Below are 26,044 nucleotides of genomic sequence, written 5' to 3' on the forward strand. Positions count from 1 at the left end.
AAAAAAAAAATGACTGTGGATTTAACGGTAACCCAGAGAGCAAGCAGTTTCGGCCCAGATCTGGCCCACATCCAGCCCCCACGGATTTCAGGCGGGCCAGATGTGGGCCGGATCTGGGCCAACACTATGTTGCTGTCTGGGAAAAGACTGTAAAAATGCTAAAGTAAAAATCCGTTGAATGTTTACGGTAAATTCCTCTACTATATAGAGAGAAAAAAATGACATTACATATAATTTTATGGAAGTATACCGTTTTTGGAAGTGAAAAATATTATAATTTACAGTGACTTATTCCCAGAATTCCCTGCATTACATTTCAAATTTCATGTTTTTTTTGTTTTTTACTCTTTTTCCGTCACTTTTGTATATTACGGTTGTGTTTTACACCTAATGTTGTTTAATGAATGTATATTGCATTATTTCAGTTTAACGAGTCTCACCATGATGCTGTTTAGTGTCTGTGTGAATCCCACTGTGCACCTTCTATATGTTATTATTTAAAAACATCTTGTAATGGACTTTGGTTCATATGTGATTTTCTCTTTTATGTTTAGATTTTAGGTTGCTATATTAACATTATAACAGTTAAAGAAGTTACGGTATTTAATTGTACATCTACCTTAAAACCATGAAAACCTAAATTGTTTTTACTGTATTTTTACAACTGCCATTTTTTTTACTGTAAATTTTACAGAATGTTTTTACAGTGTACAGTTTAAAATAATGGCACAGCTTTGTTTGTTATTTCATGTTTAGTCTATTTATTGTGTTACTTGCAGTGTCTTTTTTATTTAGTTGTGAAATGTACTAGCAACTGGTTCAAAGTAAACCCCACTAGTGTTTTTATTTTATATTTTTTTTGCATTGTAAAAAAAAAAAAAGACCCGTTTGTTTACTGACGTTGGCAGATCAAGCCTCGTTCCCACCGCGCCCTTCTGATAAATTACCCGTGCAAACAAAGAATTAGCATAGTTTGCATTCTGGGCGACCAAACGTGCCTGAAGACAGATATGACATTCAGCCCCCGAGCTCGAGCGCAGTGCGTGCAGCTGAAGCTCAACAGTGAACACTGAACGTTAAACAGGGGACTTCCCCGGATCTCTCCGAGACGGATGAATGGAGCTGCTCTGCTCTCAAAACCTGAGCACTTCAGGCAGAGGCGGGTTTCTAGCGAGCTGGAAACCAATGCTGAAGCCCGAAACCGCTGTCTAATAAAGAGAAGCCAGCTCTCCGTTCACTCCGCTCCGTCGCTCTGGAGAAGTTCACCGTTTAGGAAACGTCTCGAGACGCGTTCGGGGGACTGGGTGGATGCTCACGACAAAAATCGTTTTAGGAGGTCAAAGAAACCTTGCAATGAATTAAAATGCGAGTTCTAAAGAAAAACGAGAATGATCAATTATAGAAACGTCATGCACTGCGTTATATAGCGGGCAAACCCATGTGCACGGTGCGCGCTTTTGTTCAACTCAGAGGCGTGTAACGGCAGGCGGGGGAGGGATGCCTCGTGCATCCTCTCTGTGCGCGAGACTCAGTGAGAAACAAGAGAGACAGACCTGCAATTGGATCCTACACAAGTCAATCCCACATGTGGGTGGGCGGTGGATTCAGAGCTGTACACCCAGGAAAGTTAGTGCAACAAAAGGTTACGGGAAAGTTGCGCACGAACACGATTCACTCTTACACCTGAAATCTACATGAGCTACAGCGATAAACCACGCTGCGTTTAAAACCCGATTGAGTTCACATTCATCCAAGTCACAATGATGTCATACTTGTGGATTTTCGTCCTTGGAAGTTTAATCGTGACTGGAGTGAAAATGCAAGGTAAGAGTTTTTTAAACTAGTTTCTTTGTTTTCTGCTTCCACACTTGTTTAGTGTTACAAATGCACGAAGTGGAAATATTTAAATCATTCAATTAAATTTAAATCATGCAATTGTCATTGTAATAATTATATATGTATTAACAAAGAATTCTGAATTAAATGGGAACCATGCATTTTTTTTTTTTTTTTGGTATATCAGCTCTAAGATCACATGTTTTGAACATAAGGGCTATTATTATACATGTATGATTGGAAACTCAAGGTTTTGTGGTGTTTGTCACTAACACAAGACCCTCAGAAACGGCTTGTGGACGCTTGTAAAGCCTTGCCCAGCTCTTCCCTCTTTGTACACTGTGTTCTTCACAAACAGCTTTGGCTGCTCAGAGTCTCAGTGACTTCATCCAAAAGTTTCCCAATTTACAGGATGTAGCCAAATGTTCAGGATCGGGAGGAAAAGACTGTAAGTCTGGCATTAAAAATCCCATTCTGATTCCTCGATGTCACAGGCCTGTTAATTGCTAATCTGTAATAATTCATCCAGATGTAGAGAGGAAGCATGCATTTAGTTCACTGCTGTAAACAGAGAAAGACTAAGGTGTAGTTTCTGAAATTCAATCCAGTCCCAGATGAAGACCACACCCTGTATATGGTGGAGTTACGAAAGGGATGCTTCTGATGCACCCGAGGGAGTTTGCATGCCTCCGTCCTGTTTGAGAAGCCCAGCGAGGAACATGCATGGCCACAGCTTTGGAGTTTTTGTGTTGTGTTGTGCAGAGAAGCTCTTTGTCCTGTGTTTGTGTGGACAGGTGTGTTGCTGTCCTCCTCTCTGCTCGAGAGCAAACCTCCTTTGTGTCTCTTAATCTGCCAACTACCGACTGCGCCAACCAAGTCAAATAAAGGCCGGCTGTGGAAATTAAAAGCTTGGGGGAGAAAAATCGTTAGCGTTTGTGCAAATACAAGCAGGATTTCAGTCTAAAGCAGCTGAAATCTGACTGCCATGAAGAAAGGTGTTACATAATGGATCTGTGTCATTTTACAACACAAAAAGCATGATGCAGGAAGCACTCGATGTCCATCCAGAGAGCTGACTAATAAAGCAAACACACATCATGTACCACTTCATTTGCATTAAAACCGAACATGCATCTGTTTAAGAAAAATCGAACATAATTTCAGTAAAAATAGTAAATGGAGATGCCCTGAAATCATAATTCTGATTAATACTGATCATTACTTTCATGTTATTGCTGATAACCAATAAATAGCACATATTAAACTCTTTTATTGTCCCATTTCTGATAGAAATGAAAAACAAAACAGTAGTTTTAATTGCAACAGGTGACTTTCAGGTGAAAAACAGACATTATTTCAACATTTTTCAAACTTTATTTGTGTTATTTTAGTATACTATGGGTGTTTTTCTTAATATTTCAAGTTATTTATTTTTTTTTATTTTTTTTTTAAATTTCTGCTTTCATGTTAACATTTTTGTAATTTGTTGTGCATTCTTGATATTTTTTCTTAGTTTTGCTGTTTTTAAATATGTCTACACAGTTTTAGTTATTTTAGTACATGTTAAGCATAAAAACTAAAAAAAATGTCCCTTGGAAAAAAAAATGCTGAAATAAAATGCATATTTTTTTGCTATGTTTTTTTTTTTAATGGTCTTAATTTTAGTAAACTATAATAGCCCTATCTTTAGATGATATTAAAAATAATGTAAATGTAAAAATAGGGGAAATGAGCATGCACAATTAAATATAACCCATATAGTACAAATACAGTGTGCATCTGTACTAGTAAAGTCAAACCAAACGTGTAGCATCTGTAGGTGAAATCTCACGTTCTCTAAGCGTCTTTGGTTGTGTTTTTCAGACGATGGAGTGGAAGGCACAGAGAATGGCGGTACGTAATAACTCTGAACACACCCTCCTCTGGTAACACACTTCTCTGTGACGTGCCAAAGCAATAAAACTGAGCGATGGCAATCAGTGATCTCACAGTGTGTTTGTTCACGTGGTCCAGTGCACCACTGCTGTCCTGATGATAAAGATGATAAACGTGGGTTGCTAATTTACCTTTTATCTCATATACAGATCCTCCGGCAGATGACCTCGCTCCAGAAGACTCAGCCGTTCCTTCTGAAGGTGATGATAAGCTTCATATGTCTGCGTGCAATTCAATTCACAGCAGTGGATACTGATGCTAAATACAAAAAGCAGAAACACAAATCATGCATAATTAGGATAAGAGTTCAAAAAGTCTGCTGACGTCAGAAACTGTGAGTGTTTTACACAAATGTAGTCAAATTGACACGGTGTTGATGCCCTCATGCTCCAAAACCATCAACACAGCACTAAACAGAAGTAAATACGACCCAGACGATATTAAATACGGGTTTGGTATCGCCGTCACTCGATATCCAGCATAAAATCTGAGTCCTGAAGCAAAAGCAGAAAGAGATCATTTTCGTGGCAGTAATTTATGAGCGATTGATTTCACAGGAACGTCACGGTTGTGTTTCGTTCCTCAACAACCTGTTGTTTATAGGATTTATGCAAAGCACTGCTGTGTAGATCTCTTTCTGTATGAGTATAATAATGAAGATCCAGTTGACACACTCAGATTCTGGGGCAGAATCTTGTCAAAAAGCACACCTTTGTACCTAAAGTGCACATATCAGTACCTAAAAGGTACAAAAGTGCATCTCTCTCAGTGGCAACTTTTGTACTTTTTTTATTTAATTTTTTTTTAAAGAGTGCACGTTCACAAAAATAATATTAATATTAGAGCAAAATGTTCTTAAAGTAATGTTTATGGAACGGTCCTTTTTTATAATATTTGATATGCATTCTCATATGATGAGAATGGATTAAAATATCTTCATGATGGCATTTTAGCTTTATTTCTAAGAGCGTGTGTGATCATGATCTCTTCTTGAGTTTGTGCGGTAGATTTCCATCAGACAGAGAAGATGTTGGATTCAGTCTGTTGACCAGAGCAGATAAAGATCTGTGTGAGTTGTGTATTTCTCCACAGGCATGAAATCAAGGTGTTTTTATCCCGAAGCAAACACAATCCTATCGTCTTATCTCACAGCACACAAAATGAGATTAAACAGAAACAGAAAAAAAAAGACTGAAATTAGAGCATACTGTACAACACATGTCAAAAATGTAAATTTTTATTTAAAAAAATGTTAAGATTAAAAAATATTGGGAAACTTATACACTACCATTTATAACTTTATAATAAGATATATATATATATTACACTTTAACACAGATTCACACAGAACACAGTTATTTAAAACTGTAATATATTTCACAATTTTTACAGCATTTTTGATCAAATAAATACAGGTTTGCTGAGCAGAAGAGACTTGGTTCTGTTAAATGGTCTCAAAATGTTCCCTAGAAACTGCATCACACGGCCGAGTGAGGTTTTTTAGACGTGTGCCCGTATCATTATGATTCTCCACCATTTCTAACCGTTGGCAGTTCTCCGGGTGTAAAGCATTGAGCAGGTTTTGTGAGTCTGTGCTCCAGGAATGCAATGTTCTCAACTTCATCTTTGTTCAGAGCATGAAAGTGAACTTTTTGTCAGACAGGCTTTTAAAGGCACCGACTCAGGGTTTTTTGTAGGATTTAGTAACCAGTTAAGTGTCTGTCTGCCTTCCACCTCTGTTCCTTTCTAATTCAGTGAAGAGAAGTGAGTGTGTCAGACCTGTAACAGACCACAGATCAACACCACTCCATTAAACACATGCACTTTAGCTATATCCACTTAGATATTTAGATATCAGATATATTTCTCTCAAGTTTAAAGAAATAGTTAAATTTTTACTCACCCTCATGTCTTTCCAAACCTGTAAGACTGATTTTCTTCCCTGAACCAAAAAGGAGATGCATGAAGCTTTTGTCTTTTACAAAATCAAGATTATCAGTGAATAGCAACTTAAATTTAATCAGTTCTTCACATGAAGCATCATACAACTTCATTAGACTTGGATTTGTTTGGATGAAAGTATAGAAAACAACATGAAGATGAGTAATTATGTAAATGTTTTAAACTGTTCTATAGTTTCTGCAGTGATTTGGCTACAAAAGTTTTTGTTTTTATCCAGGATACCTAAAACGAACACCATTACAAATATTTTTTAGTAATTTAAATAAAGCTGAAATCAAAGAAGAAAAACTGAAATAAAATTCAGTTGAAAACTAAATTAAGTAACTAAAAAAAAAAACATAGAAATATCTAGTTTCCTTGTTGTTATGATTATAACGTTATTTAAAGGTTACAAAAATGTTTCTTAAATGTTATACTGATTTTATTTTTACTCAACGTTTATTTTTGTTATTTAAAACTTTTTAAAATGTCCACTTTTTGTTAAAACTATAACATTATTTAAAGGTTACAAAAACATTTCTAAAACATTGCACTAATTTTATCTTACCCAAAATATAACGTTATTTGAATGTTTATTTTTAATATTCTAAGAACGTTAAAATGTCCAGATTTCTTGTTGTGATTAGAATATAATTTAAAGGTTACAAAAACGTTTCTTAAAATGATATGCAAACTTTAATTTATTTGAACGTTTAGTTTTAAAATTCTAAAATCATTTTGTTGTGAATACAACATTATTTAAAGGTTACAAAGATGTTTCCTAAACGTTGTACAGTATTAATTTACTTAACATTTAATATTATTTGAAAATGTATTTTTGTTATTTTATAAACATTAAAATGTCGAATGTTGAGACTTTAATGTTATCTAAAGGATACTTTTTTTTTTTTTTTCAAAATTTTACCCCAGAAAAGTTATTTGAATGTTCATTTCTAATATTCTAAGAATGTTAAAATGTTTAAAGGATACAAAAATATTTTCTTAAAATGATGTGCTAACTTTAAAATTAACATTTATTTTTAAAATTTTAAAAACGTTTTGTTGTGATAAAAACATTGTTTGAAAGTTACAAAAAGGTTTAAAGGTTTTGTAAACATTGTACTATTTAATTTTTTTTACTTAACATTTAACATTATTTGATCGTTTATTTTTGTTACTTTATAAATGTTAAAATATCATTTTTTTGTTGTGACGATAATGTTATTTAAAGGTTACAAAAAAACAACAACTAAATTTTATATTCACCCCAGAAAAAAAGTATAACGTTATTTGAATGTTTATTTGTAATATTCTAAGAATGTTGTCATGACTGTTACATTATTTAAAGATAAAAAAAACATTTCCTAGATGTTCATCACGCACAAATAACATCTTAAGTACGTTTTAAGAATTTCACAACATTATCAAATATTCATAAAGTTCCATGAACATTACTTTGAGAATGTTTGGTCCCAACATTGATATAACGTTTAAAAAGCATTGCCTGTTTAGTTGATGTCATCTGAGATCGCATGATGGGAAACAAACCTGTATTTGTATGTATTGTCATGTGTATCTAGTAATGAACAGCTCTTGTGAAGCTGATACGAGGGTCTGGAACAGGTCTGTTCTTGATAAACTCCTCACTGGATGTTTCTGATGTTATGGTAGAAATGCAGAACTGTCACGACACGTAACATATAGATCTTATATTCGCTGAAAACAGCGCCGCGGGAGATTTACTGCTGGATTCCAGCGAGGCGACGGAGACTGTGTGTGATTTATGCTCACCTGTGCTCTTGAGAAGAGCTTGAGTTATTCTTCAGGCTCACACAAGAAAAGCCACATGTTAGAGAGATAGGATCTGACAGCCACTGATGCTCCTGATGCTGACAGGAACAAATCTGTGGGATGGTGTCACCTGTCTGACTGTGAGATCTCTGTCACAGCTCCAGACGCTGAAGAGCCAGCTAAAGAACCCCCTGGAGAAACATCACCTGAAGATCCAGCAGCTGAAGATCCAGCACCTGAAGAAACACCTGAAGAAACACCTGGAGAAACCCCTGAAGATCCAGCGGAGGCGGCTGAGGATGAGGCAGCAGGTTAAACAAACATTAACATTAAAGCACTTTACAGTCTCTACAGTGAGAGACGTTCTTAGCAGGATTTGCCAAATTAAAGCTGTAATACATTTAAATAAGCTGAAATAAATTATAAATATAAAAACAGAAGTAATTAAATAAATAAAAAATAGCCAGATAAATGAAATAATTTAACATGCTAAAGTTACTGACTATAAATAAATAAAAACTAAAACTAAAGCCAGGCTTATAATACTTAACTAAATCTACAATTGAGGATAAAAAAGTTCCTCAATTTTATATATATATATATTTATAAAATCATATATATATATTATATTATATATAACATTTTATTTTAGTTAATTGCCAAGGCAACATCATTTTTATTTAAGATGATGTACCAAAATAACAACAACAACAAAAAAATTAAATATAATAAAAATTACAAAATTACAACAGAATTACTACAATTAAAATGTAAAAAGAAAATGCAAAAAGAAAATGAATTCAAACTGCTGATGAAAAATATAACACTTAACTAACACTATTAAAAATATGAAAATATTTAAAACAATCTAGTAACTGAAATAAAACAAAATGAAAATATTAGATGAAAAGCATCTATAGTATAATACAGATGCAAACAGCCCTTGTTTTCTGTGGTATAATCACTGTAACGCATGGCTTCAACTGGCGTTATGCAATATACATTTTACATATATTTCCATTTAAATCACAATATTAGTCAATGCATTAATATAGACTGTGCATTATATAGATGTGTATTCATCAGTGTTTCATAATAGTGTAGAGTGATAAAGAATGACATGTTGTTTTGTGTGTGTTAACAGATACCGAAGACACAGACTCAGAGTCAGGTACAGCTCATTCTCTACAGGTGTTCAGTTCATGCTTTAGCTGATGTCTAAGATCTGATGTGTGTTTCCTCAGACGCTGCGACAGAAGAAGCTGAAGAGACACCAGCAGGTGAGCTGAACCAAATAAAGCCATCACACCACAAAGGCATACTGTATATACATATATAACCATATATTACGGATATTAAAAACAGCCACAGAAAACATTTTAAAAAGGGCCTGTGCAAGTCATGGCAATTTCTGAAAGATAATGTGTCCCAGTTATTCTCAGCCCTAAAATATTTCATAGCCAGAAGCTGCTCTTTCCGAATGCAATCTTTAATAAAAATGATTTTTAAAATCCTTCAAATATCCTGTAACCGTGAAGGCCTGGAAAAGTCATAGAAATGCATCAGATGGAGGGCTGGGAAGCCTGAAATAATCATGTGGTTTTGACTAGGACATATTTTCCTCTCTTTTGCCGACAGTAGCTGAAAAACAGACACAACCGATCAGACATGATGGCTTGGCAACTCAACGAGCTTAAGATGAAACACTAAAACCACTAACTGCTAGGAAATAAACTGTGAACTTAACAAATTAATTCAGTAAACAATTACAAATGTTCCCTTGGCAACTAACTGAAAATTCAATAATAATAAATTAAAGCTGAAGAATTAAAATTACTAATAAAAAAGAAAAAAGCACAACAAAACTAAAACTAAAATGAAAGCAGAATAAAGTAAAAATACAGATGCAGTTCAACTTAAATAGTTATATTAATAAAATAAAATATAAACATTTAAAAACTAAAACTTAACAAATATTATAAATGTTGCTTGGCAACTAACTAAATAAATAATACATTGAAACTGAAGAATTAAAACTACTAACTAAAACTGAACTTAAATAATTTTCATGATTAATATTTATTTTACTTTATTTATTTTTAAAAAGAAACTAACAAAAAAACTGAATTGTTGCTCTGGCAACTGAAAAATAATATTTTGAAATTAGTTTATTAAAGAGCTTAAGAATAAAAGATTATAACTGAACTAAAACTAAACTGATAAAAAATCACTGCAGTAATTGAAATAAAGCTTAAATAAAATAAAATATAAATATTAGATAAAACCTTGGAAACTGAAATAAGTTTAAGCTGAAGCATTACATTTAATAAAAAATAAACCTAAAATAAGAATACAAATAAATAGGAATATAAAATAAAACTAATAAAAATTACAAAAGCACAACAAAACTAGAACTAAAATGAAAACTAAAGAACTGAAAATGTAGATGCAGTGTTTAAGAAGCGCTTGCTGTGGACACAGACTGATGTTATTATACACACACACACACACACACACACACACACACACACAGACTGCTGACTCCTGCTTTCACTGGTTTTGCTCCATCAGCTGAAGAGGAAGCTGCTGAAGAAGGAGCAGAAGAAGCAGAAGAAGCAGAAGCTCCTGAAGCAGGTAGAGATATGAGTCTCTCTGATCTCAGTCAAACTCTCTGCCTTTTTCAAATGACTTTCCCAAAAAGCTATTCAGGACATTCTCTTCCCAAACTCATCCTTATTTCACTTTCCTAATCTTACAATGGGATAAAAGTTACGTTACGAATGGGATCTCACCCGAGAGCCCAATCACCTTCAAGTGGTGCAAAATGAGCCAATGGTACACAAAGTACCTTGGTCTGCTGGATTTGCATCGCGAGCTCCACCCCACAGAGCGGTTATATAACGAGCAGCGCGAGCAACTCGCATTCAAGTCTTCGCTGAGGAGCCGAGCCAGTGACCCGGCCGTTCAACGGAACAGCGATGTGGCAAGGGGACATAACGTCTCCGTTCCCCCCTTCAGGGAACGAGGGTTACATACATTACCAAGACATTCCCTTTTAGTCGGTCACGTTCGATGTTATGATTGGGGTCAAAATGCCACATGGCTGTCTTCCAGCGACCCGTGTGAGTGATAGCACCCTGTCGTGAGGCCAGGACGAGTGAGGCCCTATAGCTCACACAGAATACACTGGGTAGCATATTCCAGCTGGACGTATCCTAGCAGGCTGCCTGCCCGTGGGAGGACTTACAGAAGGCAGGTATCCACCAAGGTGGTGATACATAAGAACTCTGAGATACTGGAAGTTTCAACGACAGAGCTGGCAAGGGGCTTACCAAGGGAATGACAAATGCTGCGGAGAGACTTACTGTGGACATACACACGTGGGATTGCCCAGAAAAGGGGAATCACAACACATGGGCTGACCAAAGGGCATGTACGCATGTGTTGGACATCAACAGTGCTGGAGGAACCCAGGGTTCTGACTGAGGAATTCACCTGAGGGGAATAGCGCACACGCAAAGTTCGCGGAGTGGAATGGCCAAGCAAGACCAAGCAGGTCCTTACCAGCCCGAAGGGGCGAGTACCCGGGAGGACACGGGTTCTACACGGAGATTATAAAATCTCGCGAATGTGTAGGGTGCCGCCCTACCCGCAGCTCTACAGATGTCTGTTAGCAAGTCGCCATGCGCCAGCCCCCAGGAGGAAGTTGCACTCCTAGTTGAGTGAGCTCTCACCCCTAGGGGGTATGGCAGGTCTTGATCCTGAAAAGCCAGGACAATAGCATCCACTATCCAGTGGGATAACCTCTGCTTGGAGACAGTCTTTCAGAGCTGGTCTGAGGTCCTAAGGCACTGAGTTCTTTCCAATAGGTGTTGAGCGCATGTACTGGACAGAGCAGTGCCAGGGCTGGGTCTGCCTCCTTCAGGGGCAGTGCTTGCAAGTTCACCACCTGATCCCTAAAAGGAGTGTTGGGAACTTTAGGCACGTACCCAGGCCGGGGTCTCAAGATAAAGTGAGAGTTAGCCAGCCCGAATTCCAGGCATGCTTCGTCAACTAAAAATGCCTGCAGGTCCCCAACCTCTTCACCGAAGCCAAAGGCATCAGGAGCGCGGTTTCAAAGATAAAAACTTTAGCCTTACCGAGAGCAAGGGTTCGAAGGGAGCTATCTGCAGTGCCGATAGAACCACTGCGAGGTCCCAAGAGGGGACTTGCTGAGGGCAAGGTGGATTGAGCCTCCTTGCTCCTCCCAGGAACCTGATGATCAGATCGTGCCTCCCCAGGGACTTATCTTCAACAGGGTCATGGTGAGACGAAATGGCGGCCACATAGACCTTGAGGGTGGAAGGAGACAGCCTTCGTTCCAACCCTTCCTCAAGAAAGGAAAGCACTGACCCGATCTGACATTTCCAGGGGTCCTCACGCTGTGAAGAACACCAAGTGACCAAGAGGTTCCACTTCAAAGCATAGGCGTGTCTAGTGGACACGGCTCCAGCTGAAGTGATTGTAGCTACCACCTGTGGTGGCAAGGTACCTAAACCTTCCATGACCCGTCCAGAACCCACACATGTAGGTTCCACAGGTCGGGAATTGGGTGCCACAGGGTGACCCGTCTCTAAGAAAGAAGGTCCTTCCTCAGAGGATTGGCCAAGCAGGGGCTGTCGCGAGGAGTACAAGTTCGGGGAACCAGGTCCGGCCGGGCCAAAAAGGCGCAACCATGAGGACCTGCTCCTCATCCTCCCTGATCTTGCACAACGTCTGTGCAAGAAGGCTCACTGGGGGAAACGCATACTTGCGCAGGCCCAGGGGCCAGCTGTGTGCCAGGGCATCCATGCCGAGAGTGGCCTCGGTCAGAGAGTAAAACAACTGGCACTGGGAATTTTCTGGAGAGGCAAACAGGTCTACCTGAGCATCTCTGAAGCGTTCCCGAATCAGCTGAACCGACTGGGGCTGGAGTCTCCATGATGTGTCTGATGGCCTCAGACTGCTTCTGGGTGGCAGAGAACTGCTGGGCAAAGCTCTCTACCGCATTGCAGAAGAGGCCATCCTGGGAGACCGGGGAGTTAAGGAGATAAGCTTGTTTAGACTCCCTCATGTCTGCCAGGTTCAGCCATAGGTGGCACTCCTTGACAACCAAAGTGGACATCAACTGACCCAAGGAGCGAGCAGTGACATTTGTCGCCCAGAGAGCGAGGTCGGTAGCAGTGTGCGCCTCCTGCAAAACCCGACAACGGAGGATTCCACTCAAGCCCGATGCTCTCCGCTGCCCGGGAAAGCACAGCCGTCAGTTCGGGATCGGACTCGGACAACTCCCGAGGGAGGCAACGCAGCTGAATCCTCATCTCCCGAGGACTCAAGCCAGCCTTGTGATGCGGCGACCAACATACAGTCCTCTTCGCAAGACCCAAATGAGATGTCAGGAGCCTGAGAGGGTCCAGAAAACTCATGCGGAAACTCAAACGGCTGCAGCGTATGTGAAGGGGTGTGGCCCGAGGAGGTTGGCTCGTAAGGGAAGCCCACACAGTAACCCTTAAATTAACCTGGCCTCTCTTACGAGAAGAAGAGCTAGAACAGGGTGTGGCAAAGGGGACTCTATACTTTTAAGGTAATCGAGTCTCGATCTCAACACTGAGATGGTCATTTCCCCGCAATGAGAACATGAGCCATCCACGAACGCAGTCTCAGCGTGCTGGAAGCCCAGACACGTGACACAGTGATCGTGGCCATCACGAGGAGCGATGTATCGACTGCACCCAGAAACACATGGGCGAAAATGACATCTTTAAAAAGACGAAAATTGGCCTGTATCTCTTTTGTGAAAGGAAATAGCTCTTTCAGAGGTGTTGAAGCACTCAGGGGAACGCGAGAGCTGTCGCAGGAAACCCAGACGAACTGCTGAATCGCGTCGTCACACCAACACCAGCTCTTGCTTGTAGCACTCTGGTGAAAGCAGCAAGCGATGTGCTCGGCTCCGAAGCGAAAGCTTGAATGCGAGTTGCTTGCGCTGCTCCTTATATACCCGCTTTGCTTTTTCTTATATAGATTCTTATATATTCCCATTCTGCTTTTTACTTATATAGCTCGCGATGCAAATCCCACAGACCAAGGTACTTTGTGTACCAATGGCTCGTTTTGTACCACTCGAAGTTGATTGGGCTCTCGGGCGAGATCCTTTTCGTAACGTCGAACGTGACCGACTGAAATGGAACTTAACACTGCATTCAATTGAAATATGAGAAAAATTTTACTAACTTCTAAAGCATTTTTAGGTGAAATTTTGTGCACTCAAAAAATATTTGTAAGATTTATGTATTTGAATTGCATATAAAATGTAAACTTATTTATGAAATTTACTTATTACTTTAAATATGAGGTTTGTGAATTTATATGTCATATTTTATTCACTGAATAAATGTAAAAGTTTTACGACTGAACAGATTAATGCTGTATTTGAATAAATACATTATTTTGAATAATATGGTTATGTTAATTAAATCAAATAGATGCAAATAGCTGATAATAAACTATAGCATGGTTTCTGAGTGAAATCTGATCTGTTTCATTTATGTATCAATGTTATTTTAGTATTATTGAGATACTTTTATAGTTTTTGTTAATATTTTGAATTAGATTTCAAGTTAATTTTAGTTTAAGTTTTAGTAATTTTCTCTGGCATTTTTTTTTTAAATATGTCTGTATAGTTTTTATTCATTTTTAGTTTTAGTACATCAAGATAAACAAATTTATGATGAGAAATGTTGCCTTGGAAACCAGCTGAGTTCAAGTTTTATATATTTTACTTCATTTTACTTAATATTTATTTGATTTAAAATAAGATTAAAAAAAATAGTTTTAATCTTAGTTTAGTTAACTATAATAACATTGTTATGCATGACTGACAGATATGCATGGCATCAAGTTAATTCATTAATTGGTTTATGTAACGGTAATCTAGATGCATGGAGAGCTTATATTCAATTCAAACACATAAATCTTTAATTTAGACAAACCTGTATATAACAGCCTGTATTAATCTAAACATGTGATACTGATCACTGTTTGTTCATTTTGGTTCTAGATGAAGCCGATGCAACTAAAACAGGTACGCAGCTCATTTATTTTCAGTTTATATATATTAGGGATGCACGATATTGGATTTTGGCCGATATTCGATATGCCTATATTTTCAAAATAATTTTGGCCGATACCGATATCGATATATATACAAATTTTTCGCCTGATTTATTTAAACTTTAATTTTACTAAAGAGAAATCTCTTCTGTACTGATTCTACCATAAATGTATTATTTTACAAACGTAGACAGACATTCAAATCTGAAAAACAGGTCAATTATTTCACTTGGAGAATATCGGTTTGGCTCATCGGCAGAAATATTCATATCGGCCGATACCGATGATGGTCATTTTAAGCTTTTATCGGCCGATACCGATGTTGTGCCGATATTATCGTGCATCCCTAATATATATATATATATATATATATATATATATATATATATATATATATATATATATTAAGCTGTTTTAGACTATCTGAAGGTTACAGACATTGAATACTTTATCTTTCAGAAGCCGATCCACCTGTTGAAGATCCTGAAGAAGGTGAAACACAGATTTCCTCACAGCTTGATCTTCACAAAGCCACAATCTGACGTCATCTATAAACCTTGCTTTGCTTTCGATAAACAGAAACAATAGATTCTTATGAACAGTCTTTTACTGACACAGTTCAACTATAACGAAGTCAATTACTATGGTGTTTTATAAATACTGTAATATCACTCTTAAAAAAAAATCTGATGAATCTTTGATCTACTTTACCAAAATGTACATTGACCGTTCATTCCAGAAGAGATCTAAATAATCTTTGTATTGTCAGAAACCAAGCCTGGAGAAACTTTAGATGATACAGAAACAGAAGAAGGTAAGAGATGACCAATCCCTAAAGCAGAATCACATTTATTCAATATGCAAATTAAGAATAAGAATGCAATTTAATAAAATTGAATAATTTAGCCAATTTATGTGTTATCTATTTTTATGCATATTTTATATCAACCCTTATTTTGAGGAATTTTTTTTTTTACATTGTTGTACTGTCATTTATGTTTTTTTTTGTTTTTTTAAATCATTGTATTACAGAAAGTAGAGTCTAAAAGATTGATCATTAAGACAAATAGTAATTATAATAATTATTATAATAATATAAATATATTTTTTTGAGTATGTATTACAGTAATGAGAAATCAAGTCACTAATGAGCTTTGTAGTAATGAAAATAAATATATATTAAAATGATTTTGTTGTGAAATGTGACTGGATGCTTTGATGAGATTCAGCTTAGAGTTTTTCTGGACTAAAGTCTCAAACGCTGGTGTTGTTCTAGACTCGACTGCTGTTCCAGAGGAACCCGTGGAACCCAAAGTGTTTGTGAAAGGTCTGTCCTTAATTACACCGCTGTTTTACCATCCGTCACGTCCAGCTTCGTGTTTACATGTGCTTCTGTGTTTCCTCCAGATAATGCTGCAGGATTCGATCTCTCTGATGCGTTTGGTAAGAGATCATCACAAAGCTTGAGGCGTTTGAGTTTGTTTTGTGGTTATTCCACCAGCAGATGATCTACATCTGGAATCAGAAATGAGAGAAAAATCAATCTGAGTAATGTCACATATGCTGCATCACACAGAATAAAGCGGTGTGTGTTTGCAGTTTGAGTGCATCTGAAGTGCTCACGTGATGCACGACTGAACTGGAACAGAATCTAGTGGTGTGTGTCTGATTACCTGCTCTCACTCACTCGTTAGTAATCACACACTTCATTTATCTGCTGCTCTTGGTTTGGCAAGTGAAAACTGTCAATTAAAAGAGAAGATTAGTATTTCAGCGCAAAACTTACGTGCAGTGAATCAGACAGTGTGTGCTGATAAATAATAAGAAATAAACACTAGCAGTTCATATATCATTTATCATTTACTTTACAGAAGAGGAAGCACAACCTGAGGAGCCAGGTAATTATTTTATTCTAATTTTAGCATGCAATATTTCTCTCTGAAGCTGCTGAAGTTTCCATATTCAGTACAGAACCAATATATTTCACAGTTTGTGTGTTAATTATATGTTTGTTACAGTAAAGACTGAAATGGGAGATGCAGACACGCACAAGCCAGGTCAAGGCAGAGGTGCGGCGCTTTTGTTTTATATCATTTAATCATATTTACATTATGTTTTACAGTGTGTACTTCAATCTTAAAAACGTGAATATTATTATTACGTATTATTCTCAGGTTTGATGAAGTAAGTTGAGTCTGACCTGAATTATAAACATTTAAAAAAAGGTATTAAATCACTCAAAATTAAAACCTCGGTAGTTTTTGTAAACATTGACAAACTGTATATATTGTGAGAATATTAAATAGTATAGATAATATACAGTAAGTATATATACAATAATCACGGTTTGAATGGGCTTCTAGACATCAGAGATACTGATGCATTTCATGAAAACAAGAAAAAATAAATAATAAAATATTGTAAGCAATGCATTATATTCAGAACATTGGCTAAACATGTGCAGCAAAAAGCCTCTACAACAAACAAGGAACTAATTGAATATTGTTCATATTACACATGAATGATTATCGTCAGTATCTGTGTTTAATCTGGTTTTGTTCTCTCTCATCACAGCTCTCAGCGCTGGAGCAGTTTCTGAGCAGAACGGTATCATATTCTCCATCTAGATCATATAAACTAACACTTGTTACGTTACATGTGTGTGAGGAGATGAGCGTGCTTGAGTGTTTCCAGCATGAGCTGATCATACGTGATACCAGTCTAACACACACAAAGATCTGCTTCATGTGTTCAGAACAAATAGTGATCAGCTGCTAAACACGTCAGGTTTGATGTGAACGCATGAGGACGCAGTGATGGAAAACTGACGTAATGAAGCACATTCTGACATGAACATCTGACTTCACAGAAGAAAGAAATTAATATGGCTTTGAGTGACATGCTGATAAAAAAAATTATAAAGATAACAAATCCAGATTAAGTTACTAGATAAATGTCAAAAAGGCATAATTATGAGATAAAAAACATTCTGACTAAAAATAATTTTGATGGAAGAAAGAAAATTATAAAGAAAAATGTACAATTATGAGATAAAAAAACAAATTATGACAAAAAGTCATAATTATGAGAAAAAGATTAAATAATGACATAAATAATAATAAATTAATAAATAAATAAAAGTAAAAATGTGAATATGAATGACCCTTTTAGGGATTTATGTCATGGTCAAAGTTACTATGAGATAATGTCGAAATTATGAGATAAAAAGTCATGTAATTATGATTTTGTTTTACATGTTTTCTTAGTATGTCATAATTGTAACTTATTACCATAATTGACTTCTTAATCTCAATTATGACTTGGTATTCCATAATTTAGTCTTTTATCTCATAATTATGTTTTAATTATTTAATTTAAACAATTGATTTTTTTTTTTGTCAATTATGATTCATCAAAGCATGTTTTACTTTCTTTTTTATATGATGCAGAAACAGGCTTCAATATAAACCTGAAGTGGCTCCAGTATAATACTGACCTCTAGTGGAGCATTATCTGAATCTCTGGCTTCTTCTTATGAACTGATATTATAATAAATAGGGATTTTACTCTAGCACACACAAGAACATTCGATAGTGAGCATACAGCACATAGTGACACGACTGTGAAGTCTGCTTTGACCTGTTGAGCTGGTGTGTGTGGTTCTGTTGCAGACAGTGGATCTGGATCTGGTACGGTCGCTGGTGTTGTTTGTGGGATCGCAGTAGCAGCTGTTGGTGCCATAACGGGATACTTCACCTATCAGAAGAAGAAACTGTGCTTCAACGTCCAGAGAGGTGTGTGGCTCGGCTCATGCTCTAGAACACATTCAGATGGGAATCAGTCAAACACTTACAGTCTAAAACACAACAGACCAACTGTGCTGTTTCTGCACCATCAGATGTGTTTTTCTACTTGATAACATTTGCGATATAACCAATAATGTGGAGTTTGGAGCAGGTTTAATAGTAAAGGAAACCTGTTTGAAAACAGTCATAATGTATGTTCATGCATCACACACTCTGAATGAAATCATGATCTTTATAATTTTGTTTGATGCTACTAGTGGCTAGGGATGGGTGATCTTTCCAAAATATCATATCATATGATCATAACATAGAATTAGACTTAATTATTCACTTAAGACATAACTGACGTCCTTTATTTAAATACAGCGGATATAGAAAGGAATCAGCCCTCTTTAAAGGGCTTATCCAGCTGTCTTTACTCAATGCAACTTATACGATCCAAGTGAAAGATAAAACTCCAGCGTGTCAGACAAACAATGAAACAAACCGATAAAGTCACCAAATTAAAAGTCACAGATAAAGCAGCTAGTACGGTAACTGTTGAATGAGAACGTATGTTTTCTCCTCAGGTGACCCTGAGAGCGTCAAAGAAGAGAACGGCACGCAGAACCACGAGGGTGAGCCATGCACTGCTCATTTTCACCTTCAAATCATCAAATCACTGATATTTGTGTGTTTGTATGGCACTGGATAGGGACATGAACATGTGATCAAGCAAATAATGAAATACAACTATTTCTGCAGAATTGGACACCAAAATAGACTTAGAAGTTAGACTTAGAAGAGAGCAATTACATTCTATTGTATTCATTCTTAGAAGAGAACACTGTGTCTGATCTCTCATCTGAAAAAAAAGGCCTGTTCAGTTCATGATAATATTAACAGAATCCAGTGCTTGATTATAAAGACATCTTGTTTTTCACTTTGCTGGTCAACATGTGATGTCCAGCCGTGTCCTGAAGGGAAACCAGAAGCACTGTCATAAACTAGACTCACATGATTCTGATCTGAACAGATTACTGTATTGATGACATGGATGTTTCTGGTTTTTCCTGTGCAGTTTTAAACACCCTCCTGAAGTCATCTGAACACACTCCTGCAGCCGGCAGTGACCTGCCATGAAGCTACGGTCAACTGCTTTACATTGACATAACCGGGATGAACTTCACAAACACATTCACAGCACAGAAAGTCATTTCTACACTCACTCTGAGTTCCTGACGCACATTCAGGTCTTTTTCATAATATCTCATCTTCACACTGCTTCGACTACAGCTCTAAACTAGCACGTAGGACTGTTAATAAAACATGTTTGAATGTAATTTCACATCGTTTGAGTGGGACGGGATGTGTGCGTGTATGCATGGGTAATTCGACAGGCTTTTCATTTCGTTACTTTAAAAAGTGTCGTTTGGTTTCATTACTGTGTCATTAATTTAGTTTGATGACAAATTGTTGCCTCTGATTCATAAAAAGCTAATCTCACAATGTGGAATGATTCAGATTGTGTTGTCTGACCAAATAGAATTCCTAGGACTTTTTCTTTCTATTTTTTTTTTAATTTTGTAAATAATTGTTGTGTTTGAATAAAGGGTGGTTACATTTAAATGACAATGTACATGTATTTAATCGCACAGTTTCATACTGCAGCGACACGAACGCAGCACTTCAAATAAATGAAACATGCTAATCATGCTAGAAACATGCTAATCATGATAGCCACATGCTAATAACATTACGTGTTAATCATGGTAGCAGCATGTTATTAACAATGACTTCAGATGTTAAGTTTCTTAAAAATGCACTAACACTAAGTGAGTCTTATATAGTATATACAGATAGAGTCAACAAAGATTAATGTATCATTTTTCGCATTGGTTCTTTATTTTAAGCAAAAACTCACTTTATTTTGATACTTTTTTCCCCGGAGAACAAGACTTAGTTTCTTAATGTGATCGTGCTTCTCCAGTAAATGTGTCTTGATCTGTAAATGTTCAAATATTTGTACCAGAAAACAAGACAAAAACACTGAGGAAGAACTTTTTTTTTGTCTGTCTGTCCAAAAAAGACAAAAACTGCCCAAAAATATAAGAAAAAAAAGAAAGAAATGCTTTATATATATTGGATATTGGTTCAATGAAATTAAATATTTTTATGCAATATTCATGCAAAATCACTAAAATACTTATGAACTGACATAAGATAAAGACACTTTCACACTAAACATGACAGCTGTTCATTAGTACTTTTTAGAAGTCTCTACTGCTCAGGAAGACCGTATTTATTTGATCAAAAACACTGTAAAATTGTGAAACATTATTCTAATGTAAATCATCAGTTTTCTGTGTGAATCTGTGTTAAAGTGTAATGTATTTCTGTGATGCTCCGCTGTATTTTCAGCATCATTCATCCAGTCTTCAGTGTCACATGATCTTCAGAAATCAGAATAATATGATGATTTATTATTTATTACATAAACTTCTGCAGGGTTACACCTCCAGCATTGTGGGTAAGACTGAATCAGTCTCAGAGATGTACAGTCAAGTCACTCTTTATGTAATACAGATCGATCTGAAGCAGCTCTCTTGGTGAATGTGTTCAGTCCAGCAGAGAAACTAAACCGACAGAAATAAGAGACTTGATGAACAGAAACAAATTAAGACTTTCTTTTTTATTTTCTTTTCATTTTTTATTTATTTTAAATGTCTTTTAATGACCTGCGGAGACCCTAAGAACATAATCCAGAGCAAACATTTCTGTCATACATTTGCTAAAAAGGTTTTGTTGATTTGTGTTTTATCTTTGATATTTGAGTCAAGAGCAGCTCTGACGTCACCGGTGTATCTTTCATACTTCTTTGTGAACAGTGATGTAATGGAGATTTAAACTGAAATCTTTTATTATTACACTTCAAAACAATCCAAACATATGGGTTTCTCCTTGAACTTGCTATAAACATAAACTATTTACCATCTTGAGCAGAAAATATGATTTTCACTGTCAATTGTTGATTTATTTGTTTCTAATGTTAGTGAATGATGACATCCGAGTGCACATCATATTACACTGTAATTAATACAGTCAGAGGTTATTAATATCATAAACTGAGAGCAATCTTTCTGTGACTTACTTATCAAATGTTGTCAGATTGATCATCCGAGCATAAGATGATCCAGCGGCCGAACTTAAAAACACTGCAGACGTCAGTTACCCATCTCTGATTTACACCAGTGAACAAACTGATCACATTCATCATTTAACCTCTAGAACTGAAATAAACAATTATTCATTTAGTCTCATGTTTAGCAAATATTGAAATTGTGATATGGATCAAATATTGGAAACATGACGAGTGTAAAAGATGAAAGCAGGTGGATCCAGATCTACAGGAGTAACATTTACTGACTATTGAACGATAAGATCCTCAGAGAGGAAAGAGTACAGAAGAAAGGAAAGAGTGTGTGAGTGAAGGTGGTTGTGAATGTGTGTAGATGTGTGTTAGTTACAGGATCAGAGAATGACACTGTTCCTCTGTCATAGTCCAGATCTACTCTCACACGCTCAAGTTTCTGTTTAATAGGAAAACCAAACTGATCAGACCATCCACGCTGCACACTCCAGACATCAGTGTTAAAGAAAACACGTCCCTTCCTCTGGTTTGATTCTGTAGTTACTCCAAGACTCCACCATGGACTCTTTTTAACCTCCACATCCCAGCAGTGTGTTCCTGAGTTAAAACCCTCTGAACCCAGAACACACTCATAAGAGTCAAATCTCTCTGGATTATCAGGAAGAGGTTGTTTGTTCATGCTGCATCTCACACTGGTCAGATCATCAGACAGGACGAGATCTGGACGTGCAGTGTTTGGATCCAGAATCACAGGAGCTGATGAGACACAATCAACAGCTGCTTTTATTCTGATGTTCATATAATGATCAAGAGTGAACCACACACAGATTATTATGAATTATGACTCGTGTTATTGATCAAACACATCAGACTCTCTCCTCTGATCACTCTCAGTGTTTGTTACAGTAAATATTTTAGATTCTGATCAATCAAACTGAACTGAGATAATAATAATAATAGATTTCATTTATATTGCACTTTTCTTATACTTATACTTTTCAAGTCTTTCTGCATCAGGTAATGAAAGAAAAGACCTAATCCTGCCAATATTCCTTAGATGCAAAAATGCTCTTGATATCTGCTTCAAGTGTCAAACGAGAATCAAAAATTACACCAAGGTTGTGAATTTCAGGTGATGGAGATACTACATTATTTTCAAGGTGTAATCTAAAATTTCTATCATTACAGACAGCTGCAGGGGAACCAACTAAACCAACCTCTGACTTTGTATCATTCAATTTAAGAAAACTGTGTTACATCCATGATTTAATCTCCTGCAGACAGTCAGAAGTGTTGCTGATATACCTGTGATATTAGTTTTCATGCTAATATAAATCTGAGTATCCTCAGCACAGAAGAGGATCCCCAAACCATGCTTTCTAAGAATCTGTCCTCTGCTGTATCACTGTAACTAAATATCACGTGGACCAAAGTTGTTCTTCTCTTGTTTTGGGCTCATTTTGGTGCAGCAGCTCATCTGGTTATTCACACATAATGCTGAAATCTGTCAATATTCCCTCATGCATCATCTCCAGTGTGTGTGTAACAGCACAGATCTTCTCCAGACTCACTGTTTTGGACGATGTCCTGCATCTTCTTCCAGACTCTGAAGGGCAGGTTGCCCAAGTAACGCGGCACATGAATCAAAGCTCCAGAAGGAGTCTGTGGATCCGGCTGTGATGAGATCTGGACTCTGGAAGAACATTCAGGATCAGAACTGCAGTGTCTTTGGATCAGAAGCAGAGAGAGCAGAGACACCAGCAGATCACTCACCTTTCCATCGTGACTGGAAACTCCTGCAGAACAAACACACCATTGATCATCAAGAACTCAATCAATCATCAATCAATCAATCAATGGATGATCTGAAATCAGACCTTCAGAAAGCAGACGTCACTGGCTTTCATCATCTCCTCCGTGTCTTTGATTGTGTGTGAAAGAGCTGAGATGTGTCTGTTCATCTCCTCCAGCTTCTCCTTCATCATCTGCTTCTTCTGCTCCTCTTCCTCTCTCAGTGCAGTGATTGTAGCTTCTTCTTCATCTCTGAGAAACTGATGAAGCTTCTCAAACTGCTGTTTAATCTGACGCTCTGTGTGCTCAGCTTGAGACTGAAATCAAATCACATTCACTTCAATCATCTCCATCAACACACATCAACACATCACATCATTCAGATCCCAGAGAAACTCAGACACCGACATATAACAGATCCAGAAGCAGATTGATGCTCGTCATTTACACAAATAATCAACTGGAATCATTATATTAAATATAACACATCATAATTGTGTTTAGTGATGCTACAGCTGAACTGAAAATGACTCTTGATTCTGTTTCCTCACCTTGATGTGTTGAACTGTTTTCTCAAAATCTCCTTTAATTTTTTCTCTCTTTTTAAGTTTCTCCTGTAAGGACTTCAGTGCTGTATTGATCTCCTCCTAGAATTGAACAAAATAAAAATACATAAAACAGCAGATTACAGTGAAGAGAAGAGAATACAGTGATCAGACAGTGCTGTGTTTGTGTATATCTCATACTAAATTGATTCAGAAATTAAAAGCAAACATAAATAAAACACAACCTGAGTAAAAACAACATACACTTTTTCATCAGTATGAGTTTGATCTCTTACCCAGTGACTACACTTTAGTTCACAAACACAGAACAAATCAGAGCAGAGTTTATGTCATATGAAGTTGAGTAAAACAGCAGAGAGAAATACTGAGTGCATGAATGTGATGATATCTGTGTTTATGACTTATTGTTCTTTATAAATGAAACAAGATACACTTGTCCTACCTTATATGAAGGAACAACTTCACTGATGGGTCTGAATGTGTGACTGACGTGTTTCTCTGAATCTCTGCACACTACACACACCGGCTGTTTGTCCTCCAGACAGAAGAGTTTGAGTTTCTCACTGTGTAAACTGCAGATCTCCTCAGATCCTGATGAACGACTCTCATTTCTCTCCTTCAGGAACGACTCACACAAGTTTTGTAATGCCAGATTAGTTGGAGGATGGTCTCTTGAGGATCTTCTCCTGCAGACAGGACACTCCTGAGTTTTCTTGGTTCTCCAGAACTGTTGAAGACACTCTTTACAGACACTGTGACTACATGATAAAATAACAGGAGTCTTGAAGATATCACAGCACACGGGACAATTATAGTCATATTCAGCTGATGAAGCCATTTTCACTGTTTGAGCTCCAGCAACCTAAACTTTACTTTCACTTTCTGAACGAAGGTTTAAAACACGAATAACCTCGAGAATCACAAAGATCTGCTCTGTTCAGAAACAAACTTCTTCAAAGTCTTTCTCTTCGTCGTCCTCTGATGACTGATTCTTGTTTGCTTTTGTCAAAGAGAAGAAAATCAGTGACAGAAAGAAGAAATAACAAGTCAGTCTCTTCCTGGTTAGTGTTGTAAGAGGGAGGAGTTTCTGATCATCAAACAGTCTGACGACAACAGCAGGGTTTCTTCAGGTTACATGTCAATAAAATGCATTAATGATTAACTTACATTGAAACTTTGATATTTATAATGCTAGAAAACCTTGAATCAAAAACAAAAGAACAATGAAAAACACAAATGTTGATAATATGTTTTAGTTCTTGCTCCATATTTCTCACACAGTTCCTCCAGGTGATCATGTCAGATGATTTCTTCACATGCTGGGAATTATGGAAGGCCAAAAGGGCCAAAAACATGAATTTTAACACATCAACAACACGTTATATACGTGTAATTCACATGTATTGAACGTTTGTTTCATGTGTTAAAAATATGTATTTTTGTGGTTTAAAAATCAGTGCATTAAATATGCACATTTAATTTGTATATAATGTGTTAAATACACATAGAAAAACCTTTTTGAACGGGTCAGTGTCATTGAATGCTGAAGACTTGGGTCAAATAATATCTGAGAGCTTGGGGGGGGGGGTCATAGACTACCACCATTTATAGATATTCAGCATATTTATTTTGTCCCTTTTTTTGTAAAACCTATAAAAATTCCTCAAATTAACATTTGCATGGGGAATTCAGTTACTGTTGAGGTAAGCAAAAAATCAGACATACAGTAATTAGGTACACAGGTGATGTTATCCATTTAAAGGTATTTAAATACTTGAAGTATTTAAATATGGTATTTATAGTTTTAAATCTGAATTTCAGAATTATGACAGCTTGGTATTAAAGCAATTTATACTAACAAAATACTAAGTAACACTTTCTTTATTATTATTTTTTTAGAACCATACACATATAGTTTATATGCATGTAATCTGGATTGTTACTGAGAAGACTATTGTAGCCTTCACAACAGCTAGAATTAATTTTATGGTTGCTTTTGTGACAGTGTATTTGCTGATTTAGTAAAGTATTAAGTGACGTGACATTCAGCCAAGTATGGTGACCCATACTCAGAATTCATGCTCTGCTTTTAACCCATCCGAAGTGCACACACACAGAGC

General features: G+C 36.7%; 2 protein-coding genes across 2 annotated transcripts; one reads left to right on the top strand and one right to left on the bottom strand.

The window, feature by feature from the left end:
* The first annotated feature begins 1,057 nt into the window (after positions 1-1,057).
* On the top strand, positions 1,058-20,045 carry LOC113052885 (protein TsetseEP-like). The gene is made up of 18 exons (XM_026217337.1): positions 1,058-1,824; positions 3,700-3,729; positions 3,921-3,971; positions 7,662-7,814; positions 8,648-8,674; positions 8,748-8,783; positions 10,075-10,137; positions 14,579-14,602; positions 15,091-15,123; positions 15,401-15,445; positions 15,908-15,958; positions 16,039-16,074; positions 16,503-16,529; positions 16,650-16,700; positions 17,206-17,238; positions 18,303-18,425; positions 19,007-19,054; positions 19,498-20,045. Exons 1-18 carry the CDS (start codon positions 1,761-1,763, stop codon positions 19,557-19,559), a joined length of 957 nt encoding a protein of 318 aa, XP_026073122.1. The 5' UTR covers positions 1,058-1,760; the 3' UTR covers positions 19,560-20,045.
* A 1,273-nt stretch (positions 20,046-21,318) lies between these two features.
* On the bottom strand, positions 21,319-24,786 carry LOC113052886 (nuclear factor 7, ovary-like). Its single transcript, XM_026217338.1, has 6 exons — positions 24,367-24,786; positions 23,910-24,005; positions 23,445-23,675; positions 23,341-23,363; positions 23,139-23,260; positions 21,319-22,323 (listed from the first exon to the last, which is right to left on the bottom strand). Exons 1-6 carry the CDS (start codon positions 24,760-24,762, stop codon positions 21,836-21,838), a joined length of 1,356 nt encoding a protein of 451 aa, XP_026073123.1. The 5' UTR covers positions 24,763-24,786; the 3' UTR covers positions 21,319-21,835.
* Between the last annotated feature and the right edge of the window lie 1,258 nt (positions 24,787-26,044).

Source organism: Carassius auratus, chromosome 34 (genome assembly GCF_003368295.1).
Source record: "Carassius auratus strain Wakin chromosome 34, ASM336829v1, whole genome shotgun sequence".
In the NCBI taxonomy this organism is placed as follows: Eukaryota; Metazoa; Chordata; class Actinopteri; order Cypriniformes; family Cyprinidae; genus Carassius; species Carassius auratus.

Coding starts and splice junctions, on each gene's coding strand:
- LOC113052886 (XM_026217338.1), bottom strand. CDS start 24,762: ATGGCTTCATCAGCTGAATATGACTATAATTGTCCCGTGTGCTGTGAT. Junction 23,676..23,909: donor AAACAGTTCAACACATCAAG/GTGAGGAAACAG, acceptor ATTTGATTTCAG/TCTCAAGCTGAGCACACAGA. Junction 22,324..23,138: donor GCAGGACATCGTCCAAAACA/GTGAGTCTGGAG, acceptor GTGTCTCATCAG/CTCCTGTGATTCTGGATCCA.
- LOC113052885 (XM_026217337.1), top strand. CDS start 1,761: ATGATGTCATACTTGTGGATTTTCGTCCTTGGAAGTTTAATCGTGACT. Junction 8,784..10,074: donor AGCTGAAGAGACACCAGCAG/GTGAGCTGAACC, acceptor TTGCTCCATCAG/CTGAAGAGGAAGCTGCTGAA. Junction 14,603..15,090: donor AGCCGATGCAACTAAAACAG/GTACGCAGCTCA, acceptor TTTATCTTTCAG/AAGCCGATCCACCTGTTGAA.